The sequence below is a fragment of the Orcinus orca genome, chromosome 2 (assembly GCF_937001465.1).
Source record: "Orcinus orca chromosome 2, mOrcOrc1.1, whole genome shotgun sequence".
NCBI lineage: Eukaryota > Metazoa > Chordata > Mammalia > Artiodactyla > Delphinidae > Orcinus > Orcinus orca.
In genome coordinates, this window is record NC_064560.1 from 98,024,247 (window position 1) to 98,051,665 (window position 27,419).

Genomic DNA, 27,419 nt, shown 5'->3' on the forward strand with positions numbered 1-27,419 from the left:
CAGGAAACCAGGTGAAGACTCCCTACCCCCCCCCGCCCCCAGCTGGCCTTGACATACAGGCCAGACTGCCATCCAGGCAGCTGCAGAAGCCTTTAATACCCCAGCAGTTTTAAACAGGGGATAAAATAAAATGACTAATCCATAAAGGACTCAAGCCATTTTGCCGAAAATAAAATCAAATGCCTTAGGGTTTTTCTTTTTAATCTTTATTGGTTTTTCTGCTTACAAAAGTAATACATGCTGGTTGTAAAAAATTCAAACGTTAGAGAAATATGTAACATAGCAGGTGAAAAGTCCTCCATATTCTCAGCCTTCCAGGAAAAACACGGTCAGCAGATTGGTATAAAGATAGGGGTTTTTTTGGTTTTTGTTTGTTTGTTTATAGCAGCAGTTCTTGACAGTTTTTGCAAGACACACAAAATTGCTTGGCATTCATATGTGTGACATAGTGTCATGGGTGTACCCAAAGTTTGGCCGTTTCCTGGCAAGCCAGCAGTAACCCCACCCTGTTCCGTCCAATTTGAGAAAGCATATGGTTGTGCAAGTGAGCTAGAGTGAAAGATCTTATGGGGATGATCTTAGGTCCATGTTAGTTTATTTTTTTATATGAACCAGTAAAAAACTTTATTTTTTTTTACTATTATTAGCAACAAATGCCTTGTGACACATCCCACACTGATTACAACATGCTGCTATGTTGTAGCAGTTAAGTGCCAACGTTGTAAAGGATCGCTGTGGTAGCTGGTATGAACTGCCTGTCATATTAGCTAGAGGCTAAGCCGCTTTTCTCTATCCCCGCTTTGGAAAGAGCTTAAAGTCTGCAGAAAAGAATTTCATTTCGCTATAAGGCAGGATTTCTTATCAACAATAACAATAATAATAACTGTGTTTTGAGTGCCAACTCTTTCTAAGGATTGTGTGTGATGTGCATATATATAGAATACATGTATAAAATAATCATATGTGCTGTGTCATTTATACATTATATCATTGAATCTTGAAATAGAAAACTGAGACTCAGAGAGGTAGGTGAAGTAATTTTCCCAGCCTTAAGAATCGTTAAACATTGGTATTGGTCAGCCTAAGGTCAAAAACTCGGAATTTTATAAAATTGAGAAGAATGGTCTTAGAAGGTTGATGATTATTTCCAGTTATGAACTAGTCAAGTAACTCCCAGAAAGACATCTTGACATCAGTTCTGAGTAGTATTAAGTTTAACCAGATTACTTGTGAGATGTCTTTTGATCCTTGGGTAATGGTTTCCTACCAAGAGCAGTATATTCCCGATGTTTGTATTGGAGTGATTTAGCTCGGCTATTCAGTATGATGAGAAGGGGGGTAGGGTGGAGAGGGAATAAGCTTTTGAGTTAAGAGAAAAAGACCAAAATGTGTCCAAATTCCAACCTTACTTCTTCCAAGCTCTCTGACCTTGGGCAAGTTATTTAGCCTTTCTGAGCTTCAGTTTTCTCATCTAAAACAAATGCAGATAATGATGATAATGATAATACCACCTACCTCATAGAGTTGTTGGAGCAGCAAATTAGATAATGCCTGAGACTTTATAAGCCCAAATACATGTTCAATAGTATTGATTATTATCAATCTATTTAGATTATCATCGAGACATCACTCTTCACTCACAGAATGAAGTGATGGGTACAACTCTTGTGCAATTATATTTTTTAATACTTGGGCAGAATGGGCATTTTTCTCTGGACCACGATAAATCCAGAAATAGGTCCTGAGGAGCAAGTGAGGTGTTAAGAACGCCAGTGTCTTGTTACCTTTTATAATGAAAAGTAAAAAGCAAACTTTTTTACAGAGGTACAACGGTAAATGCCCACCCAGCCTAAGGACCACTTGGCTAATTAGCACACCTGCTTTCCAGGATTTCCTGCTGCCCCGCCGCCACTTGTTGTCAGCTCCTTGAAACTGCAGAAATTTGCCTGTGCAGGTGTGGAGAGCCTGCTTGAATTACTTAGGGTGCATGAAAGAGCAAATTATTTAGGCAATAGAGCTGAAAATGTAGGCAAATTAGAATTTTTCATAGCGAGATTGTTCATTGTTAAGCCAATTCGTGATTATATGTGTGCGTGCATCTTGCTTCAGATATTCCGCTACAGAATAAACCTCTTTGCTGCAATGAATATGGATGTGGACTAATTTAATCAATATACTTGTGACAGTTGTGGTGTCTGACAGATTTCATCCTTTGAAATACTGACTGAGTCAATGTGTGCAGTATATATATGGGCCAAGACTCATAATTTTTGTTACAAGAAGATTATTTTGAAAAGACACAATACTGCCTGTCAGAAAATGGAAAAGCCTGAGGGATAGAAAGCAAAGGGCAAGGGGATTTTTGTCCTGTTCCCTCTTACTGGTCTGAAAACTCAAATTTGTGAAACTAAACTGCTTTCCTTTTGAAAAATTTGTAAGGCATTGACTATTTTTCTTCTCCTTGATACATTTGAATTCTGTAAATTAACTAAAAGGTGAAGGGAGGTGGATTTTGTGCATTGTTGGATGAAATGGAAGATTGAGTAAGTGCCCTGCTCCGATCAGCAAATGTTTACTTTCTGGAAAGATCAACACATGTGATAGATCACTTTCAGAGAATTTGCTTTTTAGAGCAAGTGGATTTTAGTCATTTCCTAAAGAGCACTTGCACCTGAAATTGTCTTCTGAGTTAAGAGAGCCACCCAAGGGGGTAGGCTAGTAGAATAGTTTAATCCAGCCAATCATAATATTGGAACCTGGCTTTGGAGAACCCTCCCATCACCTCACCATGAGATCCCTAGGGAAGCTTGTTCTAACTAATTTGGAATCTTTGACCAGCATTGCCCACTGGAGCCAAGCACAAACACAGTGCGGCAGGGGGCAAAGTTCTAGGCAAATGGCCCCTTGCTTGAAAATACAGGTCAGTCTACAGTGAGTCCATTCATACTAAGCATCTTGGCCTCCATGAAGTCTCATAAAATATGCCTCAGCTTGAGTGCCCTGCAGATCTGAAAGACCCTGAGAGCTGAAGGAAGGCTGAATTGAAGACCAAGAGTTTAGGAGCCTGACTCAGGCCAGTGTTCCTATGCAGTAGTGGCACCAAACTCTGGATTTATACTACAGTGACTTTCCCAACCCTCACTCCCACCCTCTCCCCAGCCAGCTGAGAGCCATTCCAAGGGTGGAAGTGCTGGGCCAGGATGTCAATCCCAGGGGCACCCCCATCATGATCAGACCCCTCCCTGCCAGACCTCCAGATCACTTGCAATGTTACAGGAGCTTTTAGTAGGCATTTTGGTCACTGCCTTAAAGATCATGATGTCACTACTCATGGGTCATCCACTAGGAGCCCAGGCAGAGTGAACAGCAATACACCATTTTCCATTTGATCCAGATACATACAGTTTTACTCAGTGTTCCCTGTCTGGCCTGCCCAGAGCTTTCCTATCTTATAAAGGACTAAACAGATTTGCTTAATCTCTCCATTACTAAGATGGAATGAAAATAACTCTTGAGAGGCCCGAGTTTAGTGTTACTTTTAGTTTTGATGCTGACTTAAACTATAGGGCCTAATGAGGTTTATCTAATTTCTGTGACTACAACTTGAGGTGAGACATAAGCAGAAGCAGCTCAGTGTCTGTCTTCTTTATTTCTTGTATGAGTTTTATTTAATAGGTGGTCCAAGTACTTTGTGTTGTCTAATTCTTCTCTTCCTTAGGGGTTGGGGTTGGGGTTAGGGTTAGGGTTAGGGTTAGAGGTTTCAGCTGATATCACCTTTCAGAATTTCTTTACTACCACTTGGCTTTTATGAGTCTCTGAAAAATGTGGGGCACAACCATCTCTCTGGAGAGCTGCAGACAATCTGTGGCACAAAACTTTGCCTTAACTATGTATTAAAAATATTGGAGGAGGGCTTCCCTGGTGGCACAGTGGTTGAGAGTCTGCCTGAGGATGCAGGAAACATGGGTTCGTGCCCTGGTTCGGGAAGATCCCACATGCCGCAGAGCGCCTGGGCCCGTGAGCCATGGCCACTGAGCCTGCGCGTCCGGAGCCTGTGCTCCGCAATGGGAGAGGCCACAACAGTGAGAGGCCCGCGTACCGCAAAAAAAATATATATTGGAGGAGCCTAAGTGTGAAACATTATTAGAGTTTAGATTTCATAAAGAATTTTCCTTGAAGATATCAAGCTAGTCTCTAAGACGAGGAGGCCGACTTGAAGATGATGGTTTTTGTTAAGCGTGATCTTATATTAAGTTGCATAACTCAGAATAGACATTTAGATAGTGTACAAAGATGCCACTATTGGGGTATTAGAAGGCTTGAGGATTATGGCACATTTATTGGAGGTGAGATTTTGAACAGTTTCTAACTCTGGATAGTGAAACTCAGGATGTCAACACTAAAAGTGACTGGTAGGCAAAGGACTCACTAAAGGCACTGCAGTACTTCTGGTCCCCTTGAAAGGATGTTAGCAGGGACACATGGTTTATAATGAGGTTAAGTCCAGTAATTTAATGTGTCCTCTTTTGAAGTATTGAATACAATATTGTATCAAATCCAGAGTAGGTGGCTGTGGAAATTACCCCAGGATATGAGATCACATTGGAAGAAAGGGTGGGCTCTGTGTATGTGTGTTACTTACATCGTGCGATACGTTCGTTAGACTAGTCATTGCTTTGTGTGAGGCATGGCACTAGGTAGGGGCTTTATGAAAATGAAATATACTTGGGCACTTGCAACTGCCTTTGTGTGTGTGACTTAGTAGGTAATCTGACATGATATCCAGTAGTGATAACCATGGAAAATAAATTTAGTGTAATGGAGCATGCCAGGTAAACGGGTGAAACTTGTCATCCTGTATATGCAGCTCAGTGTTGGTTCTTTATTTCACATATAAATTGTATTTAATAGGTGGTCCAAGTACTTTGTTTTGCCTAATTATTCTGTTCCTTAGGGGTTTTTTTAATCCTTAATTATACTCTTTCCAACTCTGCTCAAGATATAATGTGTTATCTTAGAAACGTGCTTTAACATATTTGAGAACTTCGATGTAATATGTATGAATTATTTGGTTATTCTTCCAGTATGAGGCAACTGTAAATAATCAGTTAGATAGAAACACACGCACGCTGTACCAGGAAATCAATTTCCAATGTAAAGAACTCTGAAGCTACATATTCTATTTGTCCGGATTCATCATTTTTAAATTCAAATAGGATATGAACTTTATGGTTGAAAGGTTTTGATTGTACACAAGTCGACTAATTTTTAACACATGGGAGGTACATTAATTAAAAAGAGATGAGTAAGGAATTCTTCCCATCATATGTAACTTATTAATATTTAGAGTTGAATCATTTTCCTAAGTAGTTTTGGCTTTTTGGAGTCTGTTTTTCTCCACCAGCCGAGCTACAATGCTCAGCCCAGACAGGTTTATGACCTTTTAAAAATAATGATGGAAAATGAGATCGGAGGAAACATTTTAGTATCCGCTTTGCTCTGAGGCCTAAACTGTGAACTCTCCAGTTCTTGAAGGCTTTGAAATGCTGATTCCAGTCTTCTTGTGGGTTCTTAAACACCTCCTCAAATGACCCATTTTAATAACCCGAAAGCTATTATATAACGAGCAGCCATAATTTAGTCCAGGGCTCTAGGGGGACCCTCACAGTTCAGCAATGAATAGTTAATGCAGTATAATGTTTAGCAGGTTATTAGTTTTCACTATACAAATGCTGATCAGGGAACACTTTTATAAGGTGTTTAAAATAAAATGTAATTAACTGGTTGCGTGCTTCTGTTGCAGCTCAAATTGAAATTATTCCATGCAAGATCTGTGGAGACAAATCATCAGGAATCCATTATGGTGTCATTACATGTGAAGGCTGCAAGGTAAGCCTTTTTAATTATTGTTGTTGTTTCTATCAACGTTAGGATGTATCTTTGTGACTTCTATTCTTTACTTCTACTATGCCTAAAAATTCAGCTCCTTGGCATTTTGAGTGACGAGAAACGACAGGACAGAATAAATATTTGGATGTTCATTACAATCAAGGAAGTTATATATATTTTTATGCCTCCCATCACAATAATGAGAGGCTGGAGAATAGTATTCGAGCATGGCTTGTTTGTCACTTCCAATCCCAGAATTGATTGAACTGATGAAAAAATCTCTTGGGTTATCTTTTTTCAAAAAAGAGATGACTCTAGACTTCTGTAAGGTCCCTGTTACAAGCTTTATAAGAAGGCGTTTCCAAGAAGTTTAATGGGAATGTGATTGAAAGTCTTATTGCTGGCTCACAGATGTTGACACGTCTGGCCAAATCATGGCAAGGTTTTTAGAAAGCACTGAGTTCTGGTCCTGGGGCCGCCCTTTGTCCCTATTGTTTTGGGCATGTCTTCATCTTTTAGTGACTCTGTTTCTTCATCTGTAAAGTGGCATTCTTCCTACCTTTTAGAACTATTCCAAGAATAGAAATAATAACTGTGAATAAAAGTCCTTATAAACTGAAAAGTGCTATTTAAATCTAATAGTCTTATTGCTGTTGTTACTATTTTAATTATTGCTGATGCTGATCTCAGGGCAACATGGACAGCACATGCGTAATGTGGGAGTGGAAAATAGAGATGTTTATCCTAATCATTCAAGACCCCCGAACCTAGATTGCCTCCGTTATTCAAATTTCAATTTATTAAGATTTAAATCCTCCTGCTTATCTTGGAAGGGCCTTGAGACAGCTTATAGGATAAAACAGTGCAAAATAAACAGGAGAGAAGCTATTTAGACATGCATGAGGCCTCTGAGACAGTTGTTTGCCGCTGAACCAGGCCTGAATTAGCCCTAAAGCATTTGAAGGCTAAAGCAAAAAGTAAAATCCACAAATTTGGTTAGCTTTCCTTTAGTGAAATTAGAAAAATACAATGTCAGAAAATACAAAACCGCCTTCAGACACAAATAACTCCTGGGAGACTTCAGGGAAATTTGCCTTGTAGTTTCCTTATGTCTTTGTTTTACTGTTAATCATCATAGCACTTGCCACTTTGTACATATACAAATGCTTCATATTGATCCTATCTCGGGGAAGCTTGAGATTTTTTGCACACCACCTACCATACTCCATTATTCAGAAATCCATCTCGGAACAGAAAAAGGACATTATCAGAAAAACTGATGAAATCCAAATAAAGTCGGTGGTTTAGTTAGTAGCACTGCACCGATGTTAATTTCTTAGTTTTAATAAATATAGCATAATTACATAAGGTGTTAACATCAAGGGATGCTGGATGAAGGGTATAATGGAAATGTCTGTGCAATCTTTGCAACTTATTACTAAATTTAAAATTATTTCAAATTAAACAGTTTAACAAAATTAAAAAAAAAAAAATTCACCCACCTTTAGGAATAGAGAGCTTTCTACTCAAAGGGGATTTTGAATTATTCATCTCTATGGTACCCTCAAGACCTCAAGGTTCTGTATTACCAAGGGAAAAAATTATTTCCTCAATTCGTCCTCCCTCCAAATTAATTAATGAATTAAAATTAAACAAAATAAAATCAACGGCCTGGCCTATGTTATCCCAAGATGTAAGCAAGAGAGGTACCTGCCTGTGACAACTGTCCCTCCATTGATTTGGGGGGGTTAATTCGGCTGATGTGGCTGGGCCCGTCGCACTTCACCCTCACCCACTCTGTGTACGCACCTTCTTATCACTGGTAGAGGATGGCATGGTCCTTCTTGCTGAAGGGTGTATAGACAGCAGTGCTCCCCTACCAGGAGTTCCAAGCAGACTTGATTTTTGTGCATTGCCTATCACCTAGGTATTTTCTTAAGTGGTCTGGGTCCCAGGAATTAACCACGTGTGTACCATCATGCTGTTCACGAAACTGATCGCTCTCTCTGTGTCTCTCAGTAATGCCACATGTAGTATTATGTGGCAAATTGAATACGATACCTAGGAATGGTGCGCAGGGCAGGACCAGGGAGAAGATGGGGGCTACTTCATAGGAAGCGCCTCAACAATTCAGAAGATTAATTAACAACACGCTATTCAATAAAATCTGAATTCTCTGAGTACCACTGTGTTTACTGAGGCATAAACAATGTGTGTTTTCTTTTTAACACAATGTTTATTTATGACAGAAATAAAAGCAATAAGAAAACAAAGGGCAGCTATTATTTCACTGTTGTCAGTTTTCTAGATTCCCTTCCAGATCTTGTACAGCCTCGGTGCCAGTGTGTTTTTCGGTCATCTGCAGTTCTGCTTCTCTTTCCTATTGACTTTATACAATGGAAATCACAAAAACAATCAATTAAAACTTCATTTTATTAACAGATTGGGCCTGTACCCAGCCTTGGACCTGTACGGTAGCATGTGTTTATATTCGATGCATACAGTATTTGCCCTGCGTCATAGTTTCTGCTACAACTAACATTTTTTTTTTATTGAAGTATAGTTGATTTACAACGTCATGGTAGTTTCAGGTGTACAGCACAGTGATTCAGAATCTTTTTCAGATTCTTTTCCCTTACAGGTTATTACGAAATAATGGGTAGAGTTCCCTGTGCTATACAGTAGGTCCTTGTTGCTTATCTATTTTATATATAGTAGTGTGTACATTACAACTAACATTTTTATCTCTAGGTGCAGTGAAGTCAAGAGACTTCTTTTGCCACTGATGTTAATGATTTATCATGTTCTAACCAGGTGAAGGTGATTGTATCATGACAAATTATAAATAATTTGTCTCTGTAATAGTATCATTAGACTTAAGGAAAATTTCTGATTAGATATATAAATAGAAATCTAATGAGAGAGAAAAAGTGACTCGGTCATTTTCTGAGCTAATCGCTTTGTGAATCTATTTTAAATTGCATTTTAAAATCAACAACCTGAAACCACAAGAAACCGGAGAACCTATTTAATTGCTGAAATGCTTCTCTTTCACCACATACTTGCTCAAATAAGCATTGCACATGAACAGCAAAAGTGGTGGACGTTTTGGTAGCTCTTTTTCTGGCTCCTGAGTATTCCCAGCTCACCCCCTCCAAGTCCCTTTGGCCACGTGTAGAGAGACGGTATAGTGTCAGGCTTATGCCCTGACTCTGGAGCCAGACTGCCTGGGTTCAAACTCCAGTTCTGCTATTTACCAATTTGAGCAAATACCCAGCCTCTCTGTGCCTCTGTTTCCTCATCTGTAAAATGAGGATAGTAATTGTAGTTACTTCATATGGTTATCACGTGCATATAGGTAAAGCACTTACACGAGTGCCAGGCATGTAACAAGCACACATTGAGTGTTGGCTCTTGTTATTATCATTCCTGGGCAAACTCCTCATGTCTGAGTGATGTGCTGTGTAGAGTCAGACACTATTTCCAGGATATCTGTGGGTCCAGTCTTGATTTTGTGACCATTTGTGATCTGTAATGTAGACTCTGCCACTAAAAACAACGAAAATGTGAGCACCCCCTTGGGTGTTCTCTAAGCACTATTAGGAGTCCAAAGACATAGAAGACCGAATCCTTCCCTCGAGCAGCTTACAGTGTAGTTGTAGAGATGAGGCCTTCATAGCAAATAAAGAACTAAATACTAGAGTAAGGCCGCGGTCCATGATGTGACCCAAGAAGCACGCATCCACTAGGCAGCCAGAGCCTAAAAATGGGGAAGTCTTGGTTGTATAACCCGGTCTGACTGGAGCAGAGAGTCACTTTCTGCAGATAGTGGAAGATAAGGATAGACAGGTGTGCCACTCCCAAATTTTTAAGAGCTCTGTTATGCCAAGGTTTTCATTGTAAAATTATTTTCCTTGTTCTTTGGAGATCATGAAGGAACAGTGTACGAGCACTGGGCCAGCCCTGAATACTGCATTTCAGAAGACCGTTGAATCCAGGCCTGCAAGGGCTTAGTGCTGCCAGTAAAGACGTTCCTGAGCCCTTGGAACAGAATTTAGTCCCAGCCCTGGGTGAGCATTAGCAGGGGGTGTAAGGTAAGCTGGGTAGGCCTGCCAGGGAGGAGGGGCCCGGTCATGGAGCACGGAGACAGCAGAAAAGGCCAGAAATAAAATGAAAGGCGGCAGATGTTAGGGTTAAGGTTCGATCTTCAAAGTGAATACAAATGCTGAAGTGCTTATAGGAAAACGACGACTGGTGGAGGCTTTCTTTCGAGAAATGGTTCTGTTTATCATTCAACTTCATTTCCTAGCTTCAGTATTAGATACAGTGGTTGCTTAGAGGAGGAGGATGAAAAATTTATCTCAAGATTAAAAAAAAAAACACACACAGAATTTTTAATCCATATCTATTTAGACTTTGGGCCTCTACCATAACTTTTTTCCCCAGTTTTGTTGAGAAATAATTGACATACGTTACTGTATATGTTGAAGGCATTCAGCATGACGGTTTGATTTACATATCTTGTGAAATGATTACCACAATAGTTTCAGCTGGCATCCATCTTCTCATGCACAGTTGACCCTTGGACAACATGGGTTTGAACTGCATAGCTCCACTTACTTATACTCACATGGATTTTTTATTGGAAAAAAATCATAAATAAATATGAATTTCTTTTTAACATTATCTTTTCATGTCTAATGTTGGTAATACATATAACATCTCCTTTATCGTATATGACAATATGGATGTAGACACTGACAGACAATTCACCTTGAAAACAAAGGACATAAACTTATGGTATTGATAAATACACTACGGTACTGTCAGTGTATTTTCTCTTCCTTATGATTTTTTTAATAACATTTTCTTTTCTCTAGCTTACTTTATTGTAGTATTTTGGTATATAGCACATACAACATACAAAATTTTTGTTAATCAACTGTTTATGTTACCAGTAAGATTTCCGGTCAACTGTAGACTATTAGTAGTTAAGTTTGGCGGGAGTCAAATTAGGATCTACTCTTGTAGTAGCTTTCCTTTATATCATAAAGCAGTGTTAGCTATGATTATCATTCAACTATAGCTTCTTAAATAATAATGTACAGTTGAGTATTAAAGTTAGTGAATCGATTTCTGATTACATCTAAGACCCTTTGCCTCGTGATAAGTCTAAGAATAGAGTCCATTCATGTGTCAAATATTTATTCATCAATTAATACACTTAAGATGTTGTCTTATGCAAAGCTTCCTCTTCCACCCAGGAAAGGGAGAACTTGGAATAGTTTCGTCACATTAACAAATATGCTCTCTGAAATTAACAATAAAAAGTCTTTTCAAAGATATCCAGAATGTATAATTGGTACTTTTTTTTTCCTGAAAGAGTTAAAGCATTTTCTGGAGCCTTTTATGTATTAGGTTAAAAACCATATCCATAAATGTTCCTTTTGGGCCCAAATGGTTTTTTAAAGGATTCTAATATTTTTATTTCAGTTGTAAAATATCACTAGCCCTGGATCAATTTGTCCACTTTTCAGCATCGGTACATTCATGCTCCACATTTTTACTTTAATATTTTATAACACTTGGCCCCAGTATTAGAGCTAGCCACTTAAAATGAAAATTAGACTTGGCTTTTATTACATCCTGTGACATCAGAGTTTCACTTCTGTTATATACAGGTGATAAGAACAAATTTTTTATTTAGCAAAATCTTCCAGGCCTGTGATGAAATAAACACACAAGTGGTAGGATGTGTTAAACCCCAGTTTGCATCAAGATGATTTGAGGGTTGTTTTTTTTTTTTTTTTTTTGTATTTTCCTGGTTTCTTTGGTTTGGTCTTAATTGTGCCTCAGCTCACAGAAGATGCTGGGCTTCTGGCCTTGTCATAGATAGGGTCTAACATGGTGTCTGGCTCAGAGTAGGGCCTCATGCTTGCTTGGGAATCACTGTTGCTGAATGTGCCCACTGGATTGGATCTGAGGGTGGCACATCACCGTATGGCAAAGCAGACATCTCCACTTACCAGACAGAACACACGAGGTCAGCTTTAATCAGAGATCATTTGCATATACAGTTCTACGGGGAGGCCAGTCACTACTGAACAGGAAAGTAGTTGAGGAGATCCACACTTCCATGACTTATTGCTGCCCGATGCCTGAGTGTGGGACCATACCAGCTTACTTTGGAGAATGAGGTTTCCTGTTTGTTTGTTTTTTTTCTAAAGAACAAATTTCCTTCTTATTTGCTTCCTTGGGGACTGTTATTCCTGTCTCCTCCCCCCATTTTAATTTTATCATTTCTTCTGCCTCTTCCTCTCTCTGATTTTAATCCGTGCATGCCCTCTCTTTCCCCCTCAATAAAATTAAGTTGCCAGTTATCTTCTCTCTTAACTTTAAATCCTTAACTTTCTGCCCACGTTTATCCAAAGATATTTCTTGTTCCTCACCCCCATACTTCCGAACATTCCAACAGAAACTTCCCAAAATAAAAAAAATTGAAACAGAGTTCATGCCTCTCCAACTAGGATTCTCAGCTCATCTCAGCCACAGAAATGGAATGAGAGGGATTCCCACGTCCATAGTCCCCCAAATACCAACATTTCCGTTGGATTGGAAAATACAATAATCCGCTCAGGCATATGAGCATTCACCATAAATCATAGAGTTATGAATAAATCTTGGTTGTCAAAAGCAAATGTGTAGCCGTTCCAACGCGTCTGCCATTAGAATTCAGCAAGGCAGCTGTCAGCTGTTTTCTTGTAATTAAACAGCCAATGAGCAGCTAATTAAGACATATGTGTATACAGAAGTGGAAGTGGGTATGTTAATGAACTGTAGGAATCAATTCATTAAGTGAAAATTGTCAAAAGACCAAACATCAGATCAGCATTTCAGCCTGTGCCTCACTGGGAAGGAGCCCTGAGCCGGAGGGGAGCCCCTCAGAGCTACACCCCATTCCACCCCAGCACCTTTCCAGCCACACCCACAGGTCTCTGTGCAGCCAACGCCCTCTTGGGGGCAAAACGGTTAATAACCCCAATAGGGAATACCATGTCTGTTTCAAAGCTTTTTATCAAGGAGACCTAGCAAAGGAGAGTGTTTTCCTACTTATGTAAGCCTGGTATTCGATACCCTATAAAATGCCATCTCCCTCACCTTGTGTTTGAACCATTACATGGAACTTTGTACAGCTGAAAAGTGGGGCATTTTTACTTGTCTGTTTTGTTGTTTATCTGTTTCTGTTTGGTCTGCCCCACATGTTTGTCTGGATGACTTTTGGATAGTGTATTAAGAAGTCTCTGGCCTTTAGGTTAAGATGCACCCAGGGTTCAGGGATTCAAATCCTGGCTCCTCTCCTTACCTGCTGTGTGACTTTGGATACATGGTTTAACCTCTCTGAAGTGTCGTTTTCTTATCTGTAAACAGATATAAAAACTTTGCAATGTTGTTGTTTGCAACTTTGCAATGTTGTTGTGAACTGCAAATAAATCGTGTTTGCGAAGTGTCCTCCACGGTGCCTGGTATAGAATAGGAGCTAAGCATGTGATTGTCACCACTGTTTTTATCACTGGCATCATTTTTCCTCTGGTCATTCATTTCACAAGTGTTTGTTGACTGCTCCAAGTACTAAGTTAGCTACTGGAAACAAAGAAACAAAGCTGTCAGTGAGGGAGACAAATTAGTAATACAGCAAGTTAAGGGCTATGAGGGGGATAGCTGCAGGGCTCTAGGGGTGTACATGGGAGGGACCCCTCAACCAGCCTTGGGAAGGGCAAGGTCAGAGAAAGTGAATACTCAAGAGAAGAGAACTTCCAGGATGGTTGCGGGGCCGGGGTGGGGGTGTGTGTGGAATCCTTTGAGGAACTGTGGACACAGTGGTTTAGGCTTGGCCAGAGTGTGACTTCGAGAAGAGGAGAGAGCTGCCTGGACAGGTGGTCATAGCCAGGTCATCAGTGAGGAGCCATTGAGGGCTCGTAAGCAGGGAAGGGACTTGATCAGGGTTCTGTTTTTAGAAACAGAACATCTTCGGTGATTGTGTGAGGATGGATTGGAGGGAGGGAGGATGGAAGCAGGGAGCAGTGGGGAGGCTGTGTAATAATAACCCATTCAGGAGATGGTAGATGTGGGAACCTGAGAAAATTGCAGTAAAGATGGAGAAAGGTAGATGGATTGGGGAAACATGAAGGTGACCAGAAACAGCCTAACTTAGTGAGTGCATGGATGTGGGTGGCGAGGAGGCCGGGTAGCCCACCTTTGTGCCTTGAGTATCTGGGTGATGGTGGTGCCCTTGACTGAACAAGAAAACACTGGAGGAGAAGAGGCTGGGAAAATGGTCAGTGGGTCGGGAAATGTTCTGTTCAGAATGAAGATCAAGCCATTCAGTATGTATTGAATGGGTAAACAACAAGGTCTTACTGTATAGCACAGAGAAAAACTCTACAGTATTCTATGATGAACCATAATGGAAAAGAATATTTAAAAAGAAGGCATATATATATATATATTATATATATATATATAATATATATAGCTGAATCACTTTGCTGTACATCAGAAATTAATACAACATTGTAAATCAACTCTACTTCAATTAAAAAGAATAATAAAGCCATTCAGCTGAAGTTTCTGGAGAGTGTGTGTGTATGTGTGTGTTGGTGATGGGGGTGACAAGGCTATAGAAGGCCAGACCACAACTTTGGGTTTGTGCCTGTCCAGAATACAGGGGAGCCACTCAGACAGCCTGGTGAGAAGCGAGGGGTCCAGCAAGGACTGGGCTCAGTCCAGTCACGTGCTGGTCAGTTTTTAGCAGCCAACAGTGTCTATATGTATGTCCATAACTTTAGTGTATATGTCACTGATGTAATTTCATACATTTTATAAATAGTAAAATCGACAATATTATAAACAGAGAATATAGTATATAGTGTGTGTGTGTATATATATATATATATATATATATATATATACACACTATATAGTATATATATAGACGGCCAATTCTCACGGAATGTGCACATTGATTTTTGCTGAACTCTTGCATCCATACCTGTGGTTGCAGCTGACGAAAGACTGTAGCAGCAACGTGATTTTTCGTTTACATTAATGAATAAGAGGAAAGTGAAACAAGGAAAAACATGTTTTGGAACTTCACTCATTCGTCAGTGATGACTTGAACAACTTCTTTGCTGAATCAGATAATGGTTTTTAAAAACTGGAAGAATATTTCTTTACATTCTTTCTTGTGCTCTTCACAATGTGATGGCTACAGACATGACATATTTTTAAATTGAACCCACATCATTATCATTTTCTTCATCACTTTTTAAAAATTTTTATTGAATTATAGTTGATTTACAATGTTGTGTTAGTTTCAGGTGTACAACAAAGTGATTCAGTTATATATACATGTACATATATCTATTCTTTTTCAGATTATTTTCTCATATAGGTTATTACAGTGTATCGAGTAGAGTTCCCTGTGCTATACAGTAGGTCATTGTTGGTTATCTATTTTTATATAGTAGTGTGTATATGTGAATCCCAAACTCCTAATTTATCTTCATCACTTTTTAAATCTAGACGGTAAGCAGAGCCATAAATCAAGCCCTGATCCACAGCACTTGTCAATTTCTGTGGCGTGAATACTCTCAGCACCTGGTCAATTTCAAACCTCCCCACATGACATCTCACTGCAAGCAGGATAAGGAAAAGGCGCACAGTAGCACACCGTTATACAGTGAGCTACCATTCAGATATAATTGATGTAAATAACCTCAAAAACAGGGACAGTAGCAAAATAGTAATAAAATAATAAGTTAGCGTTTAATAATGGTGATGTTTAACAGTTGGTTCACGAAATTCCTGAAATGTTAACATTCAGCTCTTGCAACCTGGTATCAGCCTTCTCCCACACCCATGGCCTCAGTCCCTGTCCTGGGGAGCTCCAATCTAGTGGAATCGATGAAAAATTTCATAGCATACGTCCAAATTGTTTTTTTTTTTTTAATTAGGAAATAAAATTTTCCAGGGCTTCCCTGGTGGCACAGTGGTTAAGGAATCCGCCTGCCAATGCAGGGGACTCGGGTTCGAGCCCTGGTCCGGGAAGATCCCACATGCTGCAGAGCAACTAAGCCTGTGCACCACAACTACTGAGTCTGCACTCTAAAGCCCGCAAGCCACAACTACTGAAGCCTGCGTGCCACAACTACGGAAGCCTGCGCGCCTAGAGCCTATGCTCTGCAACAGGAGAAGCCACCGCAATGAGAAGCCCGCGCACCGCAAGGAAGAGTAGCCCCCACTCGCTGCAACTAGAGAAAGCCCACGCGCAGCAGCAAAGACCCAATGCAGCCAGAAATAAATAAATAAATTTATTTATTTATTTAAAAAAAATTTTTTTTCCAGAGAATAGAGGCAGAAATCAGAAATAAAACTCAAGGAAAGGCACTTTGAAAGACTTGGTGAAATAAGGGGAGATAAACTTGAGAGTTCTCTTTGAGGCAGCAGGAATGGGGGCAGAAGGCTGACGTGTGAGGAAATCAAGACTGTGTGACATCGGTTTTGTTAGCCTAGCACTGCAGGAGAGATGCTTACGTGGGAGGACACTGCACTTAAAATTAGGGCACTGGAGTTTGAGTCCCAGCACTAACATGTAGCCATGGGAGAGTCTTGGACAAGTCACTTACCATTCTGAGCTTCATTTTTGTTATCTGCAAAATCAGAAAAATAGACCTTAACAAGGGAAGGCAGCAGAGTCTTCGGAAAGCTTTGTTAAAATGTTTGCCATACAAAATGACATTTCTTCTTTTTTGACCTATAAAAATGGTGCTTTCACATTGTTCAAACTAGTTTGTATGCCTGCGACTATACTCCCAAAGGTTGTAGTTCAATAGATCTCATGTGTATTTTATAAAAGCTCCATGGGTGATTCTCATACCCCGTCAGTTTGAGAACTACTGAATCTGATAATCTCTCTACTTCATTTCATCTCTAAAGGCCTGTTTGTATTATTCTAATGTATTGCAACAACTGCATGTGAGTATGCTGCCACTAGGTGGTGGTAGTGTGCCGCAGTCACACCAAGTACTGTATCTTACCCTGCAATTCATCATGGTGGCCCTCTCTGCTCAAGCCCACCATGTTTATAATGGCACATCTCCATGTATCTTGACATTCATAAAAAGTGAACTTTTAAGAAAGCCAAAGAAGTCATTCATTAGCTCAGCTTTTAGAAATAAAACTCCAAAATTGTGTACTTAATATCTTTCCCAGCTGACTCACAGCTTCAGCACTTTCTTCTTTATGTATACCTCCTCAGTTCCACCCCAAAACTCCAAGTGCTGCCTTGTGCTGTCACTGCTCTCTGTGTGGCCTCAAGCTTCCCACCCCTAGAACTGGTGTCTCAGCTTACTCATTTCTCAGTGTGACCCTCTCCAGGATTGCTCCCCAGTCAATCAAGATCCTGCTTCTACATTTATGAGCATACTTCTCCCTTGAGGAAGGAAGGTACCTACCATACTTTCTCCCTTTCTTCCTCTTCTTTCTTGCTCTTCTAATCCTTCTCCTCTTAGGTATTCATCAGCTTTAAATACTTTATCAGTTTAACTGCCCAAATCCTCTGAGAAACCCCAAGGAATACTGAAATGAAAAGTTTTTTTGTTTGTTTGTTTTTAAGGGAAGAAAGGGGGCAGGAAAGGAAGACCAGCCTCATTCTGTCTGAAATGCAAAGTTTAGTGTATCTGAGTCACCCAGGCTTACCCTCTTTCTCCCTTCACAGCTCTCACCTTATAACCCCACCTGACCCCTCCCACTTGGTATTTGATAGCTAGCCTTGTGGGCATGACTCTGTCGACTTAATCCAAAAGAAAAGTCTCTTCTCTGGTTCTTAGCACTGCCATTCTCTGAACTTTCCACAGTCATTTGCTCAAATGACTCAGTGAGAAATAAATGATGTTTTAAAGAGTAAGGTGAAGCATCCATGAACAGGAAACTATATTCAATATCCTGTGATAAACCATAATGGAAAAGAATATTTAAATAAAGAATATATATGTAAAACTGAGTCACTTTGCTGTACAGCAGAAATTAACACAACATCGTGAATCCACTGTACATCAATAAAAAACAAACAAAAAACAAAGCTGAGGCATCCGAAGAAGTGTAGTCCTTTTCCAAACGTTGGTCCCAGCCTCAGTGCTGTCGCTCCAAGAGCATGTGGAAAACCTCGTTGATTTGCCTTGCAACTGATGGCATTTTTCAGACGTCTTTAACGATAGTGATTGTGTGTCCTTGAAGTGAGTTTGTTGTTGTTATTGTTTTGTTTGTTTTCTAAACAAGCCAGAGTAAAAGTAACTTGAATAAATGGGGACATAATCCTCCCAGTCAGAAATGAGGGAAAAATCACGAAATCGTGAGACTGGTTTCCTCATGTGAATAACCCACATCAGGAGGTGGCAGTAGAAGAGGAATCTGCAAAATGCCTGGGCATTGGCACCGTGGCCAGCCAAAGGGGCTAACCTGAAGGAAAACGCTAATTTCAGAGCAGATCAGTCTCGCTCTTTTGTCATGCATACCTTGTGTCTTGACACTGCCTCCTTTCAGGATTGCCTTCTATGAGAACCCCCAAGTGGGAATCCTTCTGACACCCAAAGGAAGCAGAAAAATAACAAAAGGGATAAACGTGTGAGTTCTGGAATTAAACCACCTAAATTCAGATCCTGGCTTTACCCCCATGCAGGGGGGTGGGGGGGAAGTGGGTGGGGGGGTTCTGAGCTAGTGCCTCTCTCTCTAAGCCTCAGGTTCTTTGACCTAAAAACCAGGAAAATGATAGCAACTGCCTCGTGTTGCTCTTGTCAAGGTTACGTGATGAAATCCGTGTAAAGCACAAGGTGCCTAGCAAATAATAAGCTCTGTTTTAACGATTCCTGGGATTGGTTTTAATCCAGTAGGTGAGACATATAGACAAAGAATGACTGCTGTGAAGAGGGAAGTTTGTCAGATTCACAGACTTAGAGAGTGAATTTGTGGTTACCAAGGGAGAAGGGTTGGGGGGGATAGATTGGGAGTTTGGGATTGACATGTACACACTGCTATATTTAAAATGGATAACCAACAAGGACCTACTGTATAGCACAAGGAACTCTGCTCAATATTATGTAACAACTTAAATGGGAAAAGAATTGGAAAAAGAATAGATACATGCATATGTATAACTGAATCACTTTGCTGTACACCTGAAACTAATACAACATTGTTAATCAACTATACTCCACTATAAAATAAAAATTTTTAAAAAGAGAAGTTGGTTGTAACATAGGTCCCTTGAAACAGGAGGCACAGCATGCCACACAGAGGACCACAGTGGAAAGCACCAGGGTCAGTCAGGAGGCAGATGGAATGAGGGGGAAACATCGGAGGAGGTGGCTGGATGTTAGGGCTCTGGATCGGTTGGTCTGCATGTAAAAGGTGTGCTCCCAGGCAAGTTGTTTGCTATTTCTAGGAATTAGGTAGTCCTGGGAAGCATAATCTCTCCTGGGTCATTTGCTCCTGGGTTATCAAGACCTCAAGATGTCAAAGCATTAAAAATACAGAATAAAAAGATATGATTAATACAGACACTCGTTAAGATCTCTCTTATCATCATCATTATTATCATTATCGTTATGCCCTCCCAGAATTCTCTTGTAGCCGAGCAAACTAGTGGTTGTATATAGCGTCTGTGCTAACATCCTGGAATTTCATTAGTGGTGGTTTGATGTTAACTTGAGTTTAGTATGTGAAAACTAAAGAGTAGCCTTTTTTTTTTCCTTTGATAATGATCCAAGCATTATTCAAGAGCTGTGTCTAGGGGCTTCCCTGGTGGCGCAGTGGTTGAGAGTCCGCCTGCTGATGCAGGGGACACGGGTTCGTGCCCCGGTCCGGGAAGATCCCACATGCCACGGAGCAGCTGGGCCCGTGAGCCATGGCCGCTGAGCCTGCGCGTCCGGAGCCTGTGCTCTGCAACGGGAGAGGCCACAACAGTGAGAGGCCCGCGTATCGCAAAAAAAAAAAAAAAAAAAAGAGCTGTGTCTAGTCCTGGATTTCAGGTTTTTTAAGAAAGTGGAGAAACTGGAAAGGATCCTAAGAAGAAATACTAAAGGTACAAAAGAACCTAGAAAGAAAGGTGACAGATGCTGTGATTCGGTCTACAGACAAGGTACTGGGAGATAACTTGGCAGCCTGCAAGTACTGGTTCCATTTAAAGAAAAAAGAGAGATTGTGTAGACATTCTCCATATTCGACAATTATAGAACGAAATGGAGCAGGCTCATTCAGCCTCAGTTAAAGGAAAAGAAAAATTCAGCGTCAGCTAAAGGAAAAGCAAATAATTCCTGATCCTAGGCACCTGCAGTGACAGCAAACATGGAGGGTCTGAAGGTGGTGGAGTCTCAAGAAGGTAATAAACACCTTTCAGCCTTGACAGAGATTATGTGTCTCCGACTCAACTGAATACCTAGACAGGTGACCTCTTGCTATCTCTTTCTAAGGATTATCTGCCTCTGTTACCATTTATATTTTCTTGAATTCTCTCCACTAAGCCCCAAAGAAAGCTTTACTTCTCACTTTCTTGTCAACAGAGAAAAAAAAAAAAAAAAACCCACAGCTTTTTAGATATTTTGAGAAGAGAGAGATTGCCTCACAGAAGAGGCCAGACTTGATATCAGGGAGGTTTGAAGTACAATAGAGAGACAGTCTGAGACCCTGGGCCCCCAGCCTTGCCCATGTTGGTCAGTGAGCAGCCTGGCAGAGAGGTGGTAAGAGGTCAGTGCCTGTCCCTCCCATCCTAAGTTGGTTTCCAAAAGGAAAGAACTGGGAACTGAGGTCATATCCATCGTAACCGTGACTTAATCCACCAAGTCCCCAGCCATCACAGAAGAAAGCAGATGTACTGAATAGTTCTTCCTGAGTAGCTCACATACCTTTCTACCCACATACTGTAGAAAAATCAGAAAGCACAGATGAACAGAAAGAAAATTAAGATCACTCATGCCCCCACCAACCAGTGCCAGCTATTCTTTTCACTCGAGGGCATAATTTTCCAAAGTTTCTTCCATGTTCAATATATGGATTTTCCCTACAGAATTGGATTATGTTGTTTAGTTCTTTAGCTGTTTTTTTAATTCAGAAGTATATTTTTAATAACCTTTTTATGTCAATAATTGTATTTCTAAAACACCGTTTTTAAAGGTTGCTGAATGTATAGATATCCAGTATGACTCTTCCAATTCACTACTGTTGGACATTTAGCGTCTTTCTAATTTTTTTTTTCCCTTACCGATAGTGCTGTGATGAACATCCATGTAGGTAAATCTCTGTACCATTCTTAACATTCCTTTAAAATATATTCCTTAAAGGGTAATTACTGGTTCAATGGATAGGCATGTTTTTAAGGAGTTTGATAGAACTGCCAAGTTGGCCTGCAGAAAAATCTTCTGGTGAGAGAGTGCTCTTATCAGTTTACCCAGCACTCTGTCACTCTGTTAGTTCTTCAGGATTTTACCTTACCTTCTCCACTAGTGTCCCCTTGGTTGGGATCATCTGTCTTTGCCATTAAAGATTTGAAGGTGACTCTACTCTTGTGTACCTTCCATGGCTCTGCTTCATAGAAATGACTCTGGTTACCTTCTTTTTTTTTTTCAGAGTACATCCCTAGTTTGGAAAACCACTGAGAGATAAGTAAACAATCAAAAGATAACCAGAAACAAACCCCCCATATGTTTGGAAATTAAGAACTGTGCTTGTATAGATAAACAACAATATCCTACTGTATAGAAGAGGGAACTATGTATATATATATATATAAAAACACACACACACATATACATATATATGTAACTGAATCACTTTGCTGTACACCAGAAACTAATACAACATTGTAAATCAACTATACTTCAACTTTTAAAAATGTGCTTCTCAGGAACATATGGATTAAAGAAGAAAGCTGTTGAAAACTAGAGCATATTTCAGGTTGAATAATCATGAAAATACTACATAGCAGAACTTGTGGGTTGCTACCAAAACGTAACTAAAAGGAACCCTTGCAGCTTTAAGAAAAGAAACAGCAGTGAAAATTAATGAGCTACTAAGAATTCAGCTCAAGAAATTAGCAAAAATGAATGAATCAATGAGTGAATGAATTCGTGAAATCCTTGAGGTCAGTACTCCTTACGCATCTTAGTACAGGTCCTTATTTCCAAAACAGTGCTTAATAAGTGGAACTTGACGAACATCAGATTGGATTTGTTCAATCTTCAAGGCCATGATTCTAAACACATGGTATTTCCAAACTGTCAAGGGTAGAGTATTCCCAGTCTGATTGATCTGCCAAGATAATCCTTCCAAGTGTCACTTAACTTCTTGGGGCAGTAGATTCTGACTTGAGGAATGGAAGACGCCTAAAAGATGGTGGATTTACGTGGTCTGGTTGAGATGAGCACAGTGTACCAGGATTGCAGCCACCTGGGTTATGGTGAGGCTGCATCTTCTTATATCTGGACACCCCAGAAGGGTGTTTTGTGTGTATTCTACTAAAAATGTTTTGGAGATAAAGGTTAAAGGTAAGTGCCTTGGTACCGTTTCATTAAGCACACAGCTTTTGATCATCAGAGACCAAGAAGAGGGCCCAACCCTGTGCCTTCTACACAGGCAGCTGTCTGCTGCAGTTAAAGAGAGCTTTGCATGTGTAAGGGACACAGGATTGGGCTCTGGGGATCAATTTGACTCGAGGAAAACGAAGTGACTTTAATTTCATTAATGGTCTCCAGGATGATTGTGCTACCAGTTTAATTCTCCATTAAATGTGCATGCTGCGTGGCGCTCCGTTTCTTGCCTTTAGTATCATTCAGCTCCAGCTGACACTAACCTGTTTTCTATTTCATAACTGAATCACAGGGCTTTTTCAGGAGAAGTCAGCAAAGCAATGCCACCTACTCGTGTCCTCGTCAGAAGAACTGTCTGATTGATCGAACCAGTAGAAACCGCTGCCAACACTGTCGATTACAGAAATGCCTTGCCGTGGGGATGTCTCGAGATGGTGAGCACCCGCAGCCTGCGTTGTACAGTAGCACGGGGTTGTGAAAGTGCCCTCGGAAGCCTGGACCCAGATCTGCCAGAATATGTCCCCTCCACCCCTCCCTCCTCTGGCGGCTTTGTGGGTGTCACAGCAGTTACTTCTCCTGCATAAACCATTCCAGTCAGTTCACTGGCTGATGGGGGGCTGGGGGGCGGGGGTGGCATGGAGGAGAGTTGTCTGTGTGGTCAGAACACCTTCAGATTTTTGACGTTTAAAACAGGGGTCCCTTGGGCTTCCCTGGTGGCGCAGTGGTTGAGAGTCCGCCTGCCGATGCAGGGGACACGAGTTCGTGCCCCGGTCCGGAAGGATCCCACATGCCGCGGAGCGGCTGGGCCCGTGAGCCATGGCCGCTGAGCCTGCGCGTCTGGAGCCTGTGCTCCGCAACGGGAGAGGCCGCAACAGTGAGAGGCCCGTGTACCGCAAAAAAAAAAAAACGGGTCCCCAACCCCCAGGCCATGGACCATTACCAGTTAGGAACTGGGCCGCACAGCAGGAGGTGAGCGGCAGGCCAGCAAGCTAGTGAAGCTTTATCTGCCGCTCCCTCATCGCTAGTATTCCCACCTGATCTCCCCCCTCCCCCATCCGTGGAAAAATTTTCTTCTATGAAACCAGTCCCTGGTGCCAGAAAGGTTAGGGAACACTACTGGTTTAAAACATTACATGTGGATGAATTGATGGAAGGTAAGTGTAACCTGAGGGTCTTAAAAAGGATACCTTCTAGAAGCATTTTTCCCCACAGAAAACACAAGCCAGAGCTAATTGTTACATGTCTTACACTAGTAAGGTTATTGGCAGTTGGGATGAATTAGCTTTTATGCTAACTGGATCCAAAGTCAAACATTTGTACATACAGTATGTGTGAAAATAGTGCAAAGCATGCCCAAGTGACAAATGTTCTTTTCATTAAGAGAAGCTATTCTAAGAACTAGAGACCATCTACCATTCATTTGCAAAACAGTTCAGGATCTTCCTGGAAGACTGTCTTAAGTGCACGGAATAATCAACACCAGATTTCAAGACTATTCTTATATAAGGAAATTGGGCAGTTAGTGTAGTGGATACATTTTAAGGACTTTTGCAAATATACTGGCTGGCTGGTTCTCTTGAGAGATCTCTTTGAAGGAAACATCTCTTCCAGTGGAGTTTCAGCCTGTGGAAAAATAACTTCAGACTGCTGGGCAGGCATTCTGAAGGTCTCCTTTCCCCATAATCAGACGTTCTTGGGGCCTGTGGACCCACCCAGGCACAAGTTGTACACAGGGTGACCTCTTAGAATTTGTAGGACCAAAGTGAAGTTTTGGGGATTGGAAGATGCAATTCACAGAACTTACACTGTATTCTCAGAAATCCTGTGATATGCAGCTCTGCAGATTTCATCTTCCAATGGCACTAAACTCACAAAATTAGGTATATCTCATGAATCTGTAAGTTAAAAATCACAAGTTGTATGTGTATTTTCTCAAGACCCAATCCAGGGACTTCCCTGGCAGTCCTGTGGTTAGGGCTCTGGGCTTCCACTGCCGGGGGCGTGGGTTCGATCCCTGGTCAGGGAACAAAGATCCCACAAGACGCACAGCACAGCCAAAAACAAAAAAAACCTGATCCATTCATTTCCCTTATGGGATAGTATGATCACTGTTGTTAATATTAAGAAAAGAGTTAAAACGCAATTCAGAGTCATAGCAGAACAAGTTTCCCCTATGGGTATTAATCCCCTTGGGGGTTCCAGAGTATTCTTCTCAAAAAAAAATTAAGTACCTTCAGTATGCCTTGTGGAGATTTCTCGTATAAGTGACAGCACACTTTGTTGTGGACTTGGAGTGAATCTGGGGACTTATACAATTATAGGCCTGAAATTCAGAGCCTACATCAGCCTGACTGCTATCTAACCAGCCCCACCCAAGTTTCTCACCTGAGTTGTGGAAACTGGAAATTGACCAGAATCCAGCTCACTTGTTTCCTCTGTGCAAAATGAAAGCACATCCTCCTTGGCAGGAAAAAGATCCACCAGCTGGCCTGGACAGTGGGCCCTGATTCCCAGCTTCACTTCCATCTTTCCTGCCTCCTGCCCCAGGACTCATAGAATTATGTTGATGGTCAGATGGGTGAATTCATCCACCTGGTCAGATCTCAATTTAACCATAATCAATTAGGAGGTTTTAATCCCTCCAGCAGCGGCTTTATCTACACATACAGAGTCAGGCTGAGAAATAAATGGGTTAGTGGGGGGTTCAGACAAGGAAATCATAGGATTTTTTTTCTCAATTATCTGGGTGTTTTAGGAGAAATCATTTGGGATTCTAAATGAACTGGAAAATTACTCCAGTCACTGTTCCACTTTAAATATAGGGACACATCTCACGGAGAAGGGCTGCACACACAAATTCTCCCGATGGGGATCTTCCACAGAGTCTGCCCTTTCCAAAATTCTGATATTCTTTTTACTTGAGGCTGAATGAGTACAGCAGAAAGTGTCCTTTAAAGATGGGTCCAAGGCATGGAAGCAACCTAAGTGTACATCGACAGATGAATGGATGTGGCACATATATGCAATGGAATATTACTCAGCCATTAAAAGAAACAAAATTGTTATTTGTAGTGAGGTAGATGGACCTAGAGTCTCTCATACAGAGTGAAGTAAGTCAGAAAGAGAAAAACAAATACCGTATGCTAACACATATATATGGAATCTAAAAAAAAAAAAAAAAGGTTCTGAAGAACTAGGGGCAGGACAGGAATAAAGACACAGACATAGAGAATGGACTTGAGGACACGGGGAGGGGGAAGGGTAAGCTGGGACGAAGTGAGAGAGTGGCATGGACATATATACACTACCAAATGTAAAATAGATAGCTAGTGGGAAGCAGCTGCATAGCACAGGGAGATCAGCTCAGTGCTTTGTGACCACCTAGAGGGGTGGGGTAGGGATGGTGGGAGGGAGATGCAAGAGGGAGGAGACATGGGGATATATGTATACATATAGCTGATTTACTTTGTGATACAGTAGAAACTAACACACCATTGTAAAGCAATTATACTCCAATAAAGATGTTAAAAGAATAATAATAATTTTAAAAAGACAGGTCCAAGGGTCTCACAGGGACCTCAAGACCCAGGAGCAACAGAGGGCATAGACTCAAGAGATGTAATTCCTGGAATTGCAAATGCTTCGTCCAGTCTTTTGAGCTTTCTCAAGGAAGCCCCAGATTTGGCTGTTTGATCAGGAAGAAACTCATGTGAGCATACGGATTAGTGAAATGAGTGCAAGTTGAGGTTTGAGCGCTTGTGCCCCAATAACACCTCCGTGAGTCTGTCTGTCCCTGTGCTCTGGTCTGAACACTGGGAAAAGAAACATCTAGACCATCTACCTGGGTAGAGAGGGAACAAGCCCATTAAGTCGCATTTCAGTAGCTCCTACTGAGCCTGGAGTTGTGTGACAGCACAAAAACGTAGGTGGTCATTGCTCTGGGTCTCTTGTACCAGCCCTGGGTCTGTTTCTGAAACGCAGCTCCTCTGGGATGTGTCTTTGCTGTTTGGGATGTGGAACAAGCCTGTGTGAGGTGGGACCATTTATTTTCACCTCAGGATCACATCCTTATTTTGTGGTTGTGTAGTTTTTGATGGAATTGTCTGCAACTTCAAAGGAACTCCTAAAGCATGCTGGAGAGGATCATGGAGAAAAGCGTGTTGTATATGGTGTGCCTTGGCTTTTTTCTTCCAGCTGTAAAATTTGGCCGCATGTCGAAAAAGCAACGAGACAGCTTGTACGCAGAAGTACAGAAACACCGGATGCAGCAGCAGCAGCGAGACCACCAACAGCAGCCTGGAGAGGCCGAGCCGCTGACTCCCACCTACAGCATCTCGGCCAATGGGCTTACGGAGCTTCACGACGACCTCAGCAGCTACATTGACGGGCACACCCCCGAGGGCAGCAAGGCAGACTCTGCTGTCAGCAGCTTCTACCTGGACATACAGCCCTCCCCGGACCAGTCAGGTCTTGATATCAACGGAATCAAACCAGAACCAATATGTGACTACACACCAGCATCAGGCTTCTTTCCCTACTGCTCTTTCACCAATGGAGAGACGTCCCCAACTGTGTCCATGGCAGAACTAGGTAATGGCTTCCGTGTTTCCATTGGGATGGACTACTTGTGCCATTTGAAGGAAATGGGATTTGTCTGACTTTCCTTTAATGAGTTATGTTATTAAAATGATGCATCTAGAAGGGCGAGTCACCTTTACCATTTGGACCACTTCATAATTCCAACCTGCCCCCTTGGTTTTGACTGTCCACTGTTTCCCATCATATATCCAAGAAACTCAGTGACCTCTCAGCATCAGAGCTGAGACAATATGAACGTAAAGCAATCTTTAAATTCCACAGAAAACTGTAAGTTCAGGGAATGGCCCCATTAAC

At 41.2% G+C, this 27,419-nt stretch overlaps 1 protein-coding gene across 3 annotated transcripts in view; it reads left to right on the plus strand.

Annotated features, from left to right (window-relative positions):
• Positions 1-27,419, plus strand: part of RORA (RAR related orphan receptor A) — a 732,098-nt gene that overhangs the window by 682,572 nt on the left and 22,107 nt on the right. For all 3 annotated transcript variants that reach the window (XM_004274696.3, XM_004274697.3, XM_033437170.2), the window contains 3 exons: positions 5,804-5,889; positions 22,819-22,960; positions 26,721-27,116. In XM_004274696.3, coding sequence (XP_004274744.1) covers positions 5,804-5,889; positions 22,819-22,960; positions 26,721-27,116 — 624 coding nt within the window. The remainder of the gene's footprint in view (positions 1-5,803; positions 5,890-22,818; positions 22,961-26,720; positions 27,117-27,419) is intronic.